Genomic DNA, 13,192 nt, shown 5'->3' on the forward strand with positions numbered 1-13,192 from the left:
GTTTGACAATTCCCGGAGGTTCTCAGAGCTGAAGATATCTGCATATCTGTTGGATTTTTATTCCAGTTAGGACACAGAGTACGGGCTTTCTCCTAAAGTTTTCACGAACTGAAACGGCCTTTTACAGCAACTGTAGCTGTTTAGAAATTAGCCTAAACCTTAGAAGGTGTCTCATTTGTTACACCATTGTGATTTAGCTTTTTTTTTAATCCAGATTTTGTTCAGAACTTGTGCTCAGAAGGGGGCAGAAAGTTTCTAGTTAGAACCGTTTTGGATTGCATCTTTCCTTGTTGCGGATCTCCCGTTTTGTCCCACAGCAGGAACTGGGGGAGTGAAACACCCTGGGTGAGAATTACTACGTCCAAGTCAAAGTCATGATCCTCAGATAGGAAAGAGTGGATTCTGGGTTTGGGAGTGATTTGCGGCCTGAGGGGAAGGAGTTCAAGCATCTTTGGGGTCCTGTTCATGAGTGGGAGTGGAATGGAGCTGGAGATTGACAGGCAGACTGGGACAGCGTCTGCAGTAACAATCTGTCGTTAAGGAGAGAGAGAGTCGAGCAGAAAATCCAAGCTGTTGATTTACACCTTATTTATTGGATCTAATAAAAAAAGTGTTGATGCCACAAATAGATTGTTATTCAGTTGGAACTGTTGCACATGCTGTGCAACTCCTCGTGCTGTGACGACTCTAATTCCACCTGCCAGGAAAACGATCGCACCATAGATTAATTGTACTCCTCCCCAGAGAGATGTATAAGTTAAAGTCTTTAGTTTTTTGCACATTGTCTCGTGTGTGTTGTCATTTCTGCTTCTGGACTGACATGCATGTTGCTGCCATGGTAACAAGAAGATCGAGCTAGAAGACGCATGCCGAACGGCTGATTTTTGCAGCTTGCCTGTAAGGGACTTTCTAATGGATGCTCTGTGACGTGTGGTGCTCTGAAATTTATGTGCATAAATACGAAAAAAAAACCCTCATGCAGTGCCAACTAGTTGCATATCCTTTAAAGCATTTGTCAAACCTGTTAGGAAATGTGCCTTTTTCTGTAAAGTTAGATGGAAAAATCAATATTTATTTCATTCTCAATTCAGATTTATAGCCTTGACATTTTGATCCAGCTGAGAATAAACACACATTCTTTAACACTTTTTGGGGTGGCAAAGCTATGCTAAGATCCTGATCTAACTTTAGCCTCAATGTCACAAGTGCATCTTTGACAGTATGGGACAATGTAAAGTGCATTTTTGGACATGAGATGAGTCTTATTATTTCTACGTGTGGAAGAATGCACGATACAGAGGATGATGTGAGGCAAGATTAATAGCTTTGTTATTTTCAAACGAACACACTAGGCTGTCCAAGAACAGTCAAATTATGGTAATGTTTACAGCAGTTCAAGAGGCGCTGAACAGCTGCCTGGGTTTAGCTGACATGGTATCCACGACTCGGAGCATTTATCAAAACTCTTGGAAAGGTTTGGAGATAAAAGTCAGAGGGTTTACGCAAGTTGTAAGACGAGGGTGGATTGGTCAGGATTCTCACATACACACCAATGTAATGACTTTCATTTATATACGCCCTGTTGGTGCCAGACGGGGGGATTTTTTGGTGTTTTTGTGAATGTGTAAGCAGACTGCAGAGGTGCTCTGTATAAAAGTTCCCCGTGATGGCTGGGAAGGAGGAACCAGCGTCTGCTTCATTATTTTCGTAGAACTGTTTTATATCAGCTGAACCGTTCTCCCATAAATTGGTGACATGATCTTTAAAAAGATGAAGAGCGTCTGAGTTCCAGGAGGACGCCTACGTTGGCTGCTGGGTGGGCCTGCACAGGGAGGGGAGGTAAGATTACCTGTCTCTGTTCTGTGCATATTAGAGAAACACCGCTGCCCTGTGACGCTCCGCTCTGAAGGGAAAGTCTAACTTAAACAAGCGACGTTTGGTTCTCTTTGGTTCTCAGCCTACACGCTCCTTCCTGCACATGCAGGACAAGGAATCCGTGTCTGCTTCATTATTTTCTTAGAGCTACTTTGTATCTGCTGAACCATTCTCCCATAGATGCTGCTGCAAACAAATGCATGCAGAGGTGTGTTCACAATCCGTAGTATATAATGAAATATCTTGTTCCAGCTTTTTAAATTACACTTGAAAGGCTATAAATCTTAGCTTCCAAAGGAAAACGACGCCGTGTGGCAGTTTGTAATTTGATTAGTAAAGGTGCAATGTGAAAAGGTCAATGAGGCAGAGCAATCTTTGTGTGGAGACAAAGTCAAAGTGCTTTATGGGATCTCATTTTGACACTTATGAGAGCGCCTGTTGGGCACATACAGCGTGGTGTTGAAAATGAAAAATCATAGCCTAAAGTCAGGTTAGATTTGAAAAAAATGCAAAGTTTCCTGTTGTCTCTGAAGGATAATGGGAGCTACTTGCATTTGGAAGTTATTACTTTTTATTGTTTTAGTCTTACAGCCACAGGACACATTCATACTCTGATTGTATAGCTTGATTTGCTTTTTCTTATTTCTCACTATGCATAGGTGCAAAACACTAAGGTGAAGGAGATGTGGTAAATGTTTGCTTTCTTTAAAACATCAGTTGCAACTTTAGAGATGAAAACTTAATTTTATTTTATATATATTTTTTATTAAGTTGAAGCTCCTGTTTTCATGATGACAGGAAAGATTTTGATATCCCAATATTGGTATCGATCATGTTTTTGTTCACCACCAGTTCTTGGATGTCTGGATACTTGCATTAAAATCCGTGGGAGTGTAAATTCGTGAAGGTCTTAGCTTTTGTCTACAGGTGGCAGTGTGGCTCCATATCTTTGGCTGTTGAACTTTGTCTCCTACTTGCTTATTTTTATTTTTATCCCCTCACTCTGTCCTGTTCTCCTGCTCATTCTTCTTCTCTCCCACTAAATGTTTTTTCCTTCACCAACTCTCTCTCTTTTTCATTTTCTTCTTCCATTTCTTAGTTCGTTTCAAACATCCATGTGGTTCAGCAAGGAAGAAGAGATCCAGATTTTTTTTTTTCTTACCCACAGTTAAGTGCTTATGTTCTACAGAGAGTTGCACAACTGAGAAGAAATAACCGCAGTGACAGAGAATATCTTATACCTTCACGAATGAGCAAACCTACCAATTCCCTCGCACTCTGTTTTACAAATAAATTTTCTTTCTAAATGTAGCGTCTGACATTTCAGGTAATATTTCATACTTTGCGGTGCCTACTTCCTGTAATACCAGCATGAACTCTCATAATGGTAATACTTAGCTGTGCTGAAATACATAAGAAAGCCTATGGGGTTATTTTATTCATACAGTAATACACAAATTGCAGATAACTGATAAAGGAAGGGTGAGTTTGCACAGATTTCTTACGTAAAAATAAAACATTAAGAGAAGTGTATAGCTCAAAGCATTGTACAGAAACTTATAACAATCCTTAGATATTAAAAACATGGCTCTCTCCTGTCGTGGAAAAAAAAATCAATTTCCGGGCACTGTTAGATGAAATCACTCAAACAGGTTTATTTATGTATGGTGCGCGTCATACAGAGAACCTTAAAGACCATTAACATTTAACATCAGAGTCCTGGGTTCAAAGGGGAAGCTCCAAATCAAAGCTGTGGTCCCCCAAGTCAACACAGGAGCTTTTATTAAAGATACTGGAATACTGGAACTTAGAGGAGGAGCTCAGAGAAGCAAATCAATCTGGTTCCCATGAGGAGAAAAGAGCAACATCAATCCTGTAAACAAGTTCATTCTGTGAGAACCCATGGGACTTGGAATAGAAGACGTAACACAATCATGACTTATCAACAGCAGGTGTTACACGATTACACTTTATAATGAAAACATGAGTAAAAGAAAAGTTTTAGGTAGAGATCATGAAGGATGCTCCATTCACAACTTCATTTCCTAAACTGTGAAGTGCTCATGGCTGAGAAATAAGCCAGCACTCCCAAAACAGTCATCCATCCTGCTCCTGCCCTTTACCAGTCATTTTATCTATTCTATCACAGCCTCCCCCTTATTCGCCTCAGTCCTCCCATTCACATAACTTATTTTATGCATCTCTGCAGCAGCTTTTTGGAGACTGCTGCATCTGTGTTAGCATTAAATCTGAAGGCGTTTTAAGTGTCCCTGTGTAATTTGCACAAATGTTATCAATGGGAGAATTTTTCTTTACCTGCCAGACAATGAAGCGGCTTCATAGACTTTAGGTGCGTCTAGCCAGCAACGCACGAACAACCTGGTTGTTTCTGAGTGCCGTGTGCTGACGTGAGACAGCTCGGGCTGCGACTTAGAGCTTGTATGTTGTTTGTGTTTCTCCACTTCTGCCAGTGTTTTTTTTTTTTATTATTTTATTTTGACTACAGCTATTATAAATTAAAATGTGCAACTTAATTAATAAAGATGAAATTCTGAGGACATGTCTCTTATTTTGCACACAGAGTTTATTCATAACTGTTGTTTTGACTTTACTTAAAAAGATTTGTGGAGCACAAGGTGGAGGAAAAGGGAGAGGGAGGGAGATAAGCTAATTTGGCTGGAATACGAAGTACTGTAACTTGTTTTTGTTTTGCAGAGAGGTCAGACTCGTACTCTTCGACTCATCATGATAACTGACACAACTGATCATCTTTAACTTTTTTTGTCTGCAGGTACACCATCCCACCTGAGCATGGCAAGAGGCTGGAGAGGCTGGCACAAGGTGAGGACCCAGTTGTATTTTTATTTTTTTTTGTTTATTCTACATATTCAAAACATTCTTTGGCCTTCTCAATTTGAATATTGTGCATTAAGTGAAAGAATAAATGTAATTTGGATCCCAGAATACACAGCTGTACTGTACGGGAAAATAGTCAAGATATACAGTATTTCAGTTCTCTAAAGCACAACATTAATATCAGCATCAAGGCATACTAATCAAAATCAAGATCCATTTTCTTGTCAAAGAAACATTTTCAGTAAATGGAGCAACACACACTGAAACCTGCTTATCTCATGCAAGAGCAGTAGCTAACCTTTAGTTGGAATATCATCTCCAAGAAGAAGCATATTGAGATTGATGAAAAACACTTTACAGATGTGGTAAATTTATTATTGGTATTATAGATTTCTTTAAATTTCAGTCCTCAAAACATATCGCCTCTAGGTGATAAAATGACATTATAGATGGATCAAAATCTAAAAGAGGAATTGTGAGTCGACAGACAGTTGTAGTCTGTTTTTATTTAACATTGGTTAAAATGTATTTTCAGAAGTTAACATTATAAGAAAACATCCAAAGTTTAAAGCCAACAGGGCACATCTTCTCAAAAATGTGAAAATGCCAACATAGTGGACAACCTGTAATAATATCAATTCACCAGTGGACAGGGCCTCAATCTAACCTAATTAAAATACACCATGTATGTGAGAACTCTTTTCGCTCTTTCAATTAGATTGCAGTCTTTCTCTTTTCTTATTTAAACAGCTGCTAATTGGTGGAAAGCAGTGCCAGTGGTGTTTAACAGGCACCCGCTGACCAATCAAAGCCATCGTTGGCACTCGCAGCCGACTGTTTATAAGATCCTAAAGTGACAGTTATGTGTGCAGTAGAAATGGCAGAAGGGACTGGGACAATGGTCTTGTTACTTCAAAAGATCCCTCTTCAAACATTTAATGGTGTGGTGGCTGTAACTCTTATCACTCCTCATCTCTGCGTTATTTCAGTCATAACTTCCGACTTTTTGCGTAGGGTGGCAAGACAGGAGGGGAGCGTTAAAGGGAGAGCAACTTAATTCTCCAACTCAAAAGGACAGAATGAAACCTTTAAGTTAATATTACCCTGTGGATAGCTCGGAGAGCCAGCTGCATTTTAATGGGGATTAATACCCAGGCTCTGTCAGCATATTATTCACCTTTTATCAGCTCCAACAAGCAGGAGGGCAATGAGAATGTGGAGTCCCTCTCTCCCTCTTTTGCTTTGTAGGATGGAACAGAGGCTGAAACAATGCAGTGAAAATGAAGGATGAAATGAGTGCCGATTATACTGTCAGTCACATTAAAGTTTAACTGGGTGGAGGCTTAGATGGTGCCCCCCTTCCTCCGAGGCTCCAGTGAGTACAGATGGTAAAGAATGAGAGTGAGCAGCGGAAGAGAAGCTCTTTCTTTTGATTATGTAGAGGCCATCTGAGGCTGTCTAAGAGCATAAACGAGCCTTTGTTTTACACTCACACATTAAGGCTTTAAAAGTCCTAAATGTCAGGGTTAAAATATGATGTCTGCGTAGTTTGTGCCTTTTAAAGAAATTGAATCATTTTGTAACATATCATGGAGTTGTTTGAAGTTAAGGCTGCTTGACTAATAGGCAATTACTTAAGATATTAGTAGTACTAGTCTCACATTTGCACAATACATGCATTGAAAGATCTTACAAAGTACTGCGAGTGCAGAAATTGTTACCTGTGACCTTGGGGACATGGCATCAGCAGTTTAAAACCTTCTCATGTTTTTTTATATTAACTGTATCACAGCAAACAAGTGAGACCGCAGTTAAAACAGTCTGTCTTGTTTGTCTTTCCGCGTGCTGTGCTGCCACTTTTTAATTTTTTTAGCATCTTCTAAATAAACAAAGCAAGCCTAAAGGCAAACCTTTTCTCTTTAGTAGGCTCAAATGGGCTCACAGTTATCTGAGGTGACAGAACCCAGTTTCAGGTTTGTGCTGTAGTTGTTCTCCGTGTTACAATGAGGACTATCAGTATTTTCCTAAAATCCAACCCATTTGCACAAACTGTGTGGATGTGATTATACCACACTAAAGGCAGTAAATGATTGTGTTTTTGTGTGAAAGGGGAAACTGTATTTTTATTTTTGAGGTTATGTGATGACTGGTAAGATGATAAACAGTTATTTTCCAAAGGAAAAGCCTCGTTAATTGTGTCAGAATAAATTTACAGAATATTAAGAATGCAGTCTGTACAGAAATCTATACAAAGATCATACAACTGATAATCAGACCTATACAACAAAAGTCAACATTTGATATGATTGTCTGCTTTCATATAAAATGCTTTCAGTCAGTTGCCAAATATGATTCGTCGAAATGATAGATTAGATTGTTCCATAATTGTGATGCTGAAATAGAAGCACAATACGACTTGACTGGATTGTTAACTTTTAAATTAGACATTTATCAGAGTTTTGTATAAAAATAAAAAAGTGTGGGACCCCGGGGAGTGATTATAATAATAAGACATTCAGTAATTCTCAGCTTTTTACCGTTTAGTCTCTAGCTGCAGTTTGTTGTTTGACTATATATTCCAGTTACTTTCATTAGAAATTTTAAAAGCAATTCAACTTGGGAAACATTTCTGTCTTATAGGTATTTTTGCTTTTTTGGGCACAATGTATTGTTTTAAAAGTTATTCATGGGGTCACTGTATAATGTGAGCGTCTCGAGTTGACGTCACATTCTCATTTTTTTACGTGCTCACTGTCGCCCCCTGCAGGATTCTTTCCTGGTAGCTGCCAAGGCTGCGATGCTTTCCTTCGCCACAAGATGACGTTGATATCTCCATCCATTCTGAAGAAATACAGCATCCCCTTCGACAGAGTGAGTAGCAAATGATCCATGCTTACATCGCACAAGCTGGCATTTTATTGATCAGCTTGATCGATATATTTATATGTGAAAGCCTTTGTAGTTTTATTTCAGCAGGTACTCGGTCATAAACATGAGAGTTGCATCAAACTGCATCAAAATGGATTGATCTGTCCTGGTTCGTTGATTCATTTCAGCCTCCTTGTAACCACAGTGACAACTGTGATGGAAAGGTTGCTATAGGAGTATGAAAGAAGCTTGAAATATATCGTATAGAAAAGAAAAAGTAAGAAGTTGTCTATTTTTATCTGCTTTTCTCTGCTCTGGTAATCTATAAATTGCAGAAGAGGTGGGTTTGTTTCGAATGACTCAGCAGTGACGCAACCACAAATAAAGATCAGCACTTGTGTCTGTCACGAAAATTAATTGCCATCTTTTCACTTTTTTCAGCTTGCCGTACCTCCACAGTGTAAAAAGTAAAGTGGAAAAATTGAAGGAGAAAATATAAGGCATAGAGCAGGCATCCAAAGACCCCCTTCACCTGACTTCTCCCAACACTCCCCCTCAGGACGTCATTATCACAGTGAACGTGTTGAGTGTTGCACATCTGCAGTATCTTTCCTGATTCATGTGTAAAAATAAAACTGTCTTCTGTTCTTGCCTGAGCAAAGAGGGATTTGACAGTTTGATATCTGAACTGTTGCTGTTAGTTGAGGAAGTTCAGCTTCTACCCATTTTTTCCCCCCTCATGACTGTTTTCCTGTCGGGCTTGATGTGTCTCTTGATTGCAGTTTCACATGGAAGTTGAGATCCACAGGCGCCACACGCATACACAGGGCTTAAGTTTAAGGGCAAAACTAAAAAAATAAAATAAAATAACAACGAATAAGTTGTTCCCGTATTCCTCAACTACCTCAGACAAATACTGAGCTCTCATCGAGACGCAGGAGCAGCAGTCGCGTTAGGGTGGAGGAAGAAAATTTTAGAGAAAGATTGTCCCTAAAACTTTGACAGTAGATGTCTGAGCTCTTGGGTAATTACAGAGTATTTTCACTTGTTCTTTATCAGAAAACCGTGAACCACGGCTGTAAGAAATAATTGGGTAAATAGATTGTCGCCTTGTATGTATGAGACAATTTCAGTGCTCTGACATAACATTGGATTTTGTGAGAAATGTCAAGAATCAGTTCAATTCCTGAATTTTAACTATGTGTTTTCGTTCCTCTGTATCTGAACAGATAACTCAGAATGAAGGAGAGTTTATGGTCACTTTTCCCTACGGCTACCACGCAGGCTTCAACCATGGCTTCAACTGTGCAGAATCCACAAACTTTGCCACTCTGCGTTGGGTCGACTACGGCAAGAATGCAACTCTGGTGAGATGAGACGCACCAGCGGGGTGTTTTATTGCTGCTGCAGGGCCAGTAGCAGACATAAACTCTTAACTCTGTGTTTAAAGGACCAGAATTTATGAAAGACGTTCGGTTCTGTGAAATCTTTTGAAGTGATCTCAAGCATATCAGCAAAAATGACTGAAACTGGTCGTAAGAGTTTGTAGAGTTTTTGTTCGGCTCCATTCTGAACATTTTATTGTTTGTTTTAAAAATTCATAGTTTTTTTTAATTTGCTGTCTGTGTCAACTCTTGTGTTGTACAGACAAGTGATTAGCATTTGCCGAAATGCTGGATTGTAATTTCTGAGAAGGTTAATAGTTTTATCTGAAACAATTAGCAGAAAGGACATAGTTCAAACTGAGTGAGTGAACGACTGTGCCTCAAATTCCTACCATCTTCATCATTACACATCTTCTTGACAAATGGAGACTTAAAATGTAATCTGGTGTGTGATTCAGCAGCAACCTTTAAGCTTTTCTGCTCTGGATTTTTTGCTACTCTTAAGGGATGAAGCAATAGATTATATCAAAATGTAAAAGTAGCGTCTAGCTCTTGGCTGCACACCATCTGTTACAGACACTTAACTGTACACTTGCATCCTTGTGCTGACGCAAACTGCCTCTTTCCTTGTGAGCTGTTGAGCATGAAATTGACAGGGCATGGGTAGGTTTGTGAAAGGAAGTCCAACGACGCTGTCCTCTGGAAGAAACTCCTCCACCATGTCTCCTTCCTTTACATCCTACTTCATTTTCTTGTTCATTCCTCCTCCTGCTCCTTCTCTTTGCTCATGCGTATTTTCTTTTTGCTTTCTCTCCACTCGGCTGCATGTCAGATTTACGAGGTGCCATTTCGCAGAAGTACATCTCCCTCTCTTCTCACTTTCTCTCATTTTTGGGCTTTCTACTTTTACCCATGTGACCACTTGTAATTTAAGAACCAGTAGCCCAGGCTTCAGTGCTCACGGGAGTGTCTTCTGAACGCTTTGTCTCACAGTGCTCCATTCTGCACAGCTAACTTAGGCTTACAAAACGACAGTGCAGCGTAAAAAGTCAGAGGCGTGGGAAATTCGGTGCTCGTCCAATGAGCAACATTTTCTCTGTGATTTTGTTCATGTTTCGTACACAAGTTTACACCCTGAGTGATTCTGTAGCATTGTCGTTACACCGGGTGAGAACATTAGGAAAGTAATACTAAGAAATAATCCACCTTTTGTTTTTTTGTTTAATGCCACAATGTTTGCTAATTTATTCTATATCTTACGCTACGTTTTAATTTGAAAACCGGAAGTCACGGCGTTCGCACTTCCTGTTTAGTGACGCGCTTCTTAAGGCCTGCAGCCAGGCTCAGGAGGCGGTGCACAGTCTGCAAGTTAGTGAAAGTGTTTTATTTCATGCGTATACGCACACAACAAAGTTGCACACAACAAAGTTGCACACCTAGTTGCGTTGTGAGCAGTAGTTTATAATATTTAAACTGACCGAAATGTTGATCAATGTGTCCAGTAGGTCTGTTCAGCTCACCCACACTACCACAAAAACGTAAGCCTGGCATTTTCTTCTGGCCTTCATCTCAACTCCTCCATCTTTCTCCATCTTTGGTCCAACCAGTCATCCATTAACTCGTTTGGCTGTCTGTCCTCCCTCACCCACTTTCCGTTTACTGAACCCTATTCTGTCAGCATCCAAGGGGACAGTGAACGATGGGGCTCCGTGTCAAATTTGTCACTGTTCTGGGTCTGCCAGCACGCTATGAAGTGAGGGAAAGACTAGGAGTCTGACTGCCCTTCATGTCCCAGTCTCATTAGGTATAGTCTCCTCCACTGCCTACCCATCTGCTTGACTTGCTAAGTGAACACAAACCTGCAGTCAAAGCAGGCCTACTGTCAGCATTTTCTGCATGCTGCATATGCATGTACATCTAAGATTTTGCAGTCTTATTTAACTGCCTCCTCCACCTTTTTTAGTCTTTGCATTAGGAATTAACCATGTAATTGCCTTTTTTTCCCTGATGCACCATCTTTTTTCCAAGTGGGCGAGTTCGCTTAGTTTAAATTGAACAAAAATACCTTTTTTGTGATCCGATTGCCAAGTGTCATCGGGGTTTACCGAACTTTTCCTATAACTGTTTAAAACTGGTTTGTAAGCAGAAAGCTTAAATAAGAAATGAGTAAAGTGGTTTTGGAATTTTGCCCATTAATTAGTGATATTTGTTGACAACAGCCGAGCACGGAGCCCTCTGAAGATGGTACAAAGGATCCTAAAGATTGTTGTAGTTATGTCTGCTATACCACTGCACTGCTGAGAGTAAACATTTTATCTTTTGAGTCTGCTGGATTTTCGGTGAAAGCCTCTCTCTGTTCATTTGGTGCTCACTGACTGTTTGCTACAGCTCCTCGAGGAAACTAGGATGATTTTTTTTTGTGTGTGTGTGAGAGGAGCTGAAGTCATTCTCATAGATCCCAGACTAAATCGCACCACTTTTTCATCTCGAGAGTGAACTGCAGATGACTCTCCACATATTTTTGGATTCAGTTGCTTGCTTGTCTTGTGTTGGCGAAGCCAGAAACATTGTGGTAGCACATCGCAGATTTTTATTACACTTTGTGTTCAACTTGTAGTTTTTGATAAAAGGTGTTGGTTGTATAAATCCCTACTTTATAGTTTAATTAATAAAAAAAATGTGAGCGTTTATGAAAATAGTTTTGAACAAACCACAACAGTTAAAAAAACCAAACAAAAACTTGTATTTTTCCAGTTGGTTTACAAGACAGTTTCTCAACAAATATGGCACATACTAAGAACATGAACTTTGGATATTCTGGCCTCTCTTGGTTCAAGCAGATAGAGCAGACTCAGACCTAGTTTTGTTATTAATACTTGCAATATTATTGAGTTCAAGGATCCATTGGAAGGCTTTAGGCTCCAGGTTTGCTTTTGTGAGCAAACATTTTAGCTCCATTAATATTCAAAGTATACTTCAGAGTTCATTGATTTTCTGCCTTGGAGTGACTTTTTGTATTCCTCAGCTCTTGAGCATCTTCAAATGTGTTTCTTCTAATTTAGTTTCTGTAAGACAATAAATTGTAACTCGTCAGCGAACTAGAAAATGGTAGCAATGCCCATAACCTCGTAATAATTTTATTAAAGACAACAAGACCCTTAATATTCTTTTCATAAACAAAAGCACCGTATTTTGCCAGGTGCAATCTCTGAAGGTTTCACGTTAGTACAGCCAGCTGTACTGATTACTTGCTAACCCCTCCTTGCAGTCCCTCCATCCACCCAATACCATATTTTAATGTTTCCGCCTGTCAAGTGGTGCCAGGATGAGATGTAGGCTTGATATTGTTTTGCTGTGGAGGTTTGAGCTGTTGTGTTTCCCATAATTGAACATAAGGCTCTGAGTACAGCTCACAGGATGATGGTAATACAGCAAACAAAGCAGAAAGAAAACATTTTCATCTCCCTCTCTCGCTCTCTCTCTCCCCCCATTTTTTGTTTTCTTGAATCTCCTCATGTTTTGTTTTTTGAGTTGCACCTGCTGTTTTTCAGCGTGCACATGTTCTGCACTGTGGCCACATTATACAGCTGCTCCCAACTTTAGTCAGCAGAATGATTCATTGACCTTTAATGTCATTCTAAAGGTTTGTGGAGACATTTTGAAGTGTGAACAGATGCAGCTGTCACACTCATTTTATAACCGTTTTCCCTCTAACTAGATGCTAGTGTGACAGAGGTACGGTGATTTACCATCCATACATTTTAAACCCAGTTACTGTCTTTCTTCAACGTCCTATTGGCTTGGATGGTTTACTAAAATCATTAATTTTACATAATTGTGGCTTGGATTTTCTTACCTGTAGCCTTTTATTACGCTAATGTAGTTTTCAATCCTCTTTTCTTTGTTTCTTTTTTTTTCCAACTAGTGTTCCTGCCGGAAGGACATGGTGAAGATCTCGATGGATGTGTTTGTTCGCTGCCTGCAGCCTGATCGGTACGAACTTTGGAAACAAGGTAAAGACATTACAGTGTTGGACCACCTGAAGCCCACCGAGCTTACAAGTCCTGAGCTGGAGCGCTGGAGGCAACACCGAGTCACCTACCGACAAAACCTTTTGCAAAGGTAAGAAGTCAAATAACTTATGCACAACAAATACCCACAACATCTGCATAACACAATATTTGTCTTTTTTTTTTTCTAAAAATCTC

The 13,192-nt window shown here is 39.7% G+C and overlaps 1 protein-coding gene across 1 annotated transcript in view; it reads left to right on the plus strand.

Moving 5' to 3' along the window:
- kdm4b (lysine (K)-specific demethylase 4B) overlaps positions 1 to 13,192 on the plus strand; it is a 36,883-nt gene that overhangs the window by 9,475 nt on the left and 14,216 nt on the right. Inside the window, exons 6-9 of the mRNA XM_017413508.3 lie at positions 4,667 to 4,716; positions 7,499 to 7,602; positions 8,829 to 8,966; positions 12,910 to 13,106. Of these exons, the coding sequence (XP_017268997.1) occupies positions 4,667 to 4,716; positions 7,499 to 7,602; positions 8,829 to 8,966; positions 12,910 to 13,106 (489 nt within the window). The remainder of the gene's footprint in view (positions 1 to 4,666; positions 4,717 to 7,498; positions 7,603 to 8,828; positions 8,967 to 12,909; positions 13,107 to 13,192) is intronic.

The sequence above is a fragment of the Kryptolebias marmoratus genome, linkage group LG24, assembly GCF_001649575.2.
Source record: "Kryptolebias marmoratus isolate JLee-2015 linkage group LG24, ASM164957v2, whole genome shotgun sequence".
Taxonomy (NCBI): Eukaryota; Metazoa; Chordata; class Actinopteri; order Cyprinodontiformes; family Rivulidae; genus Kryptolebias; species Kryptolebias marmoratus.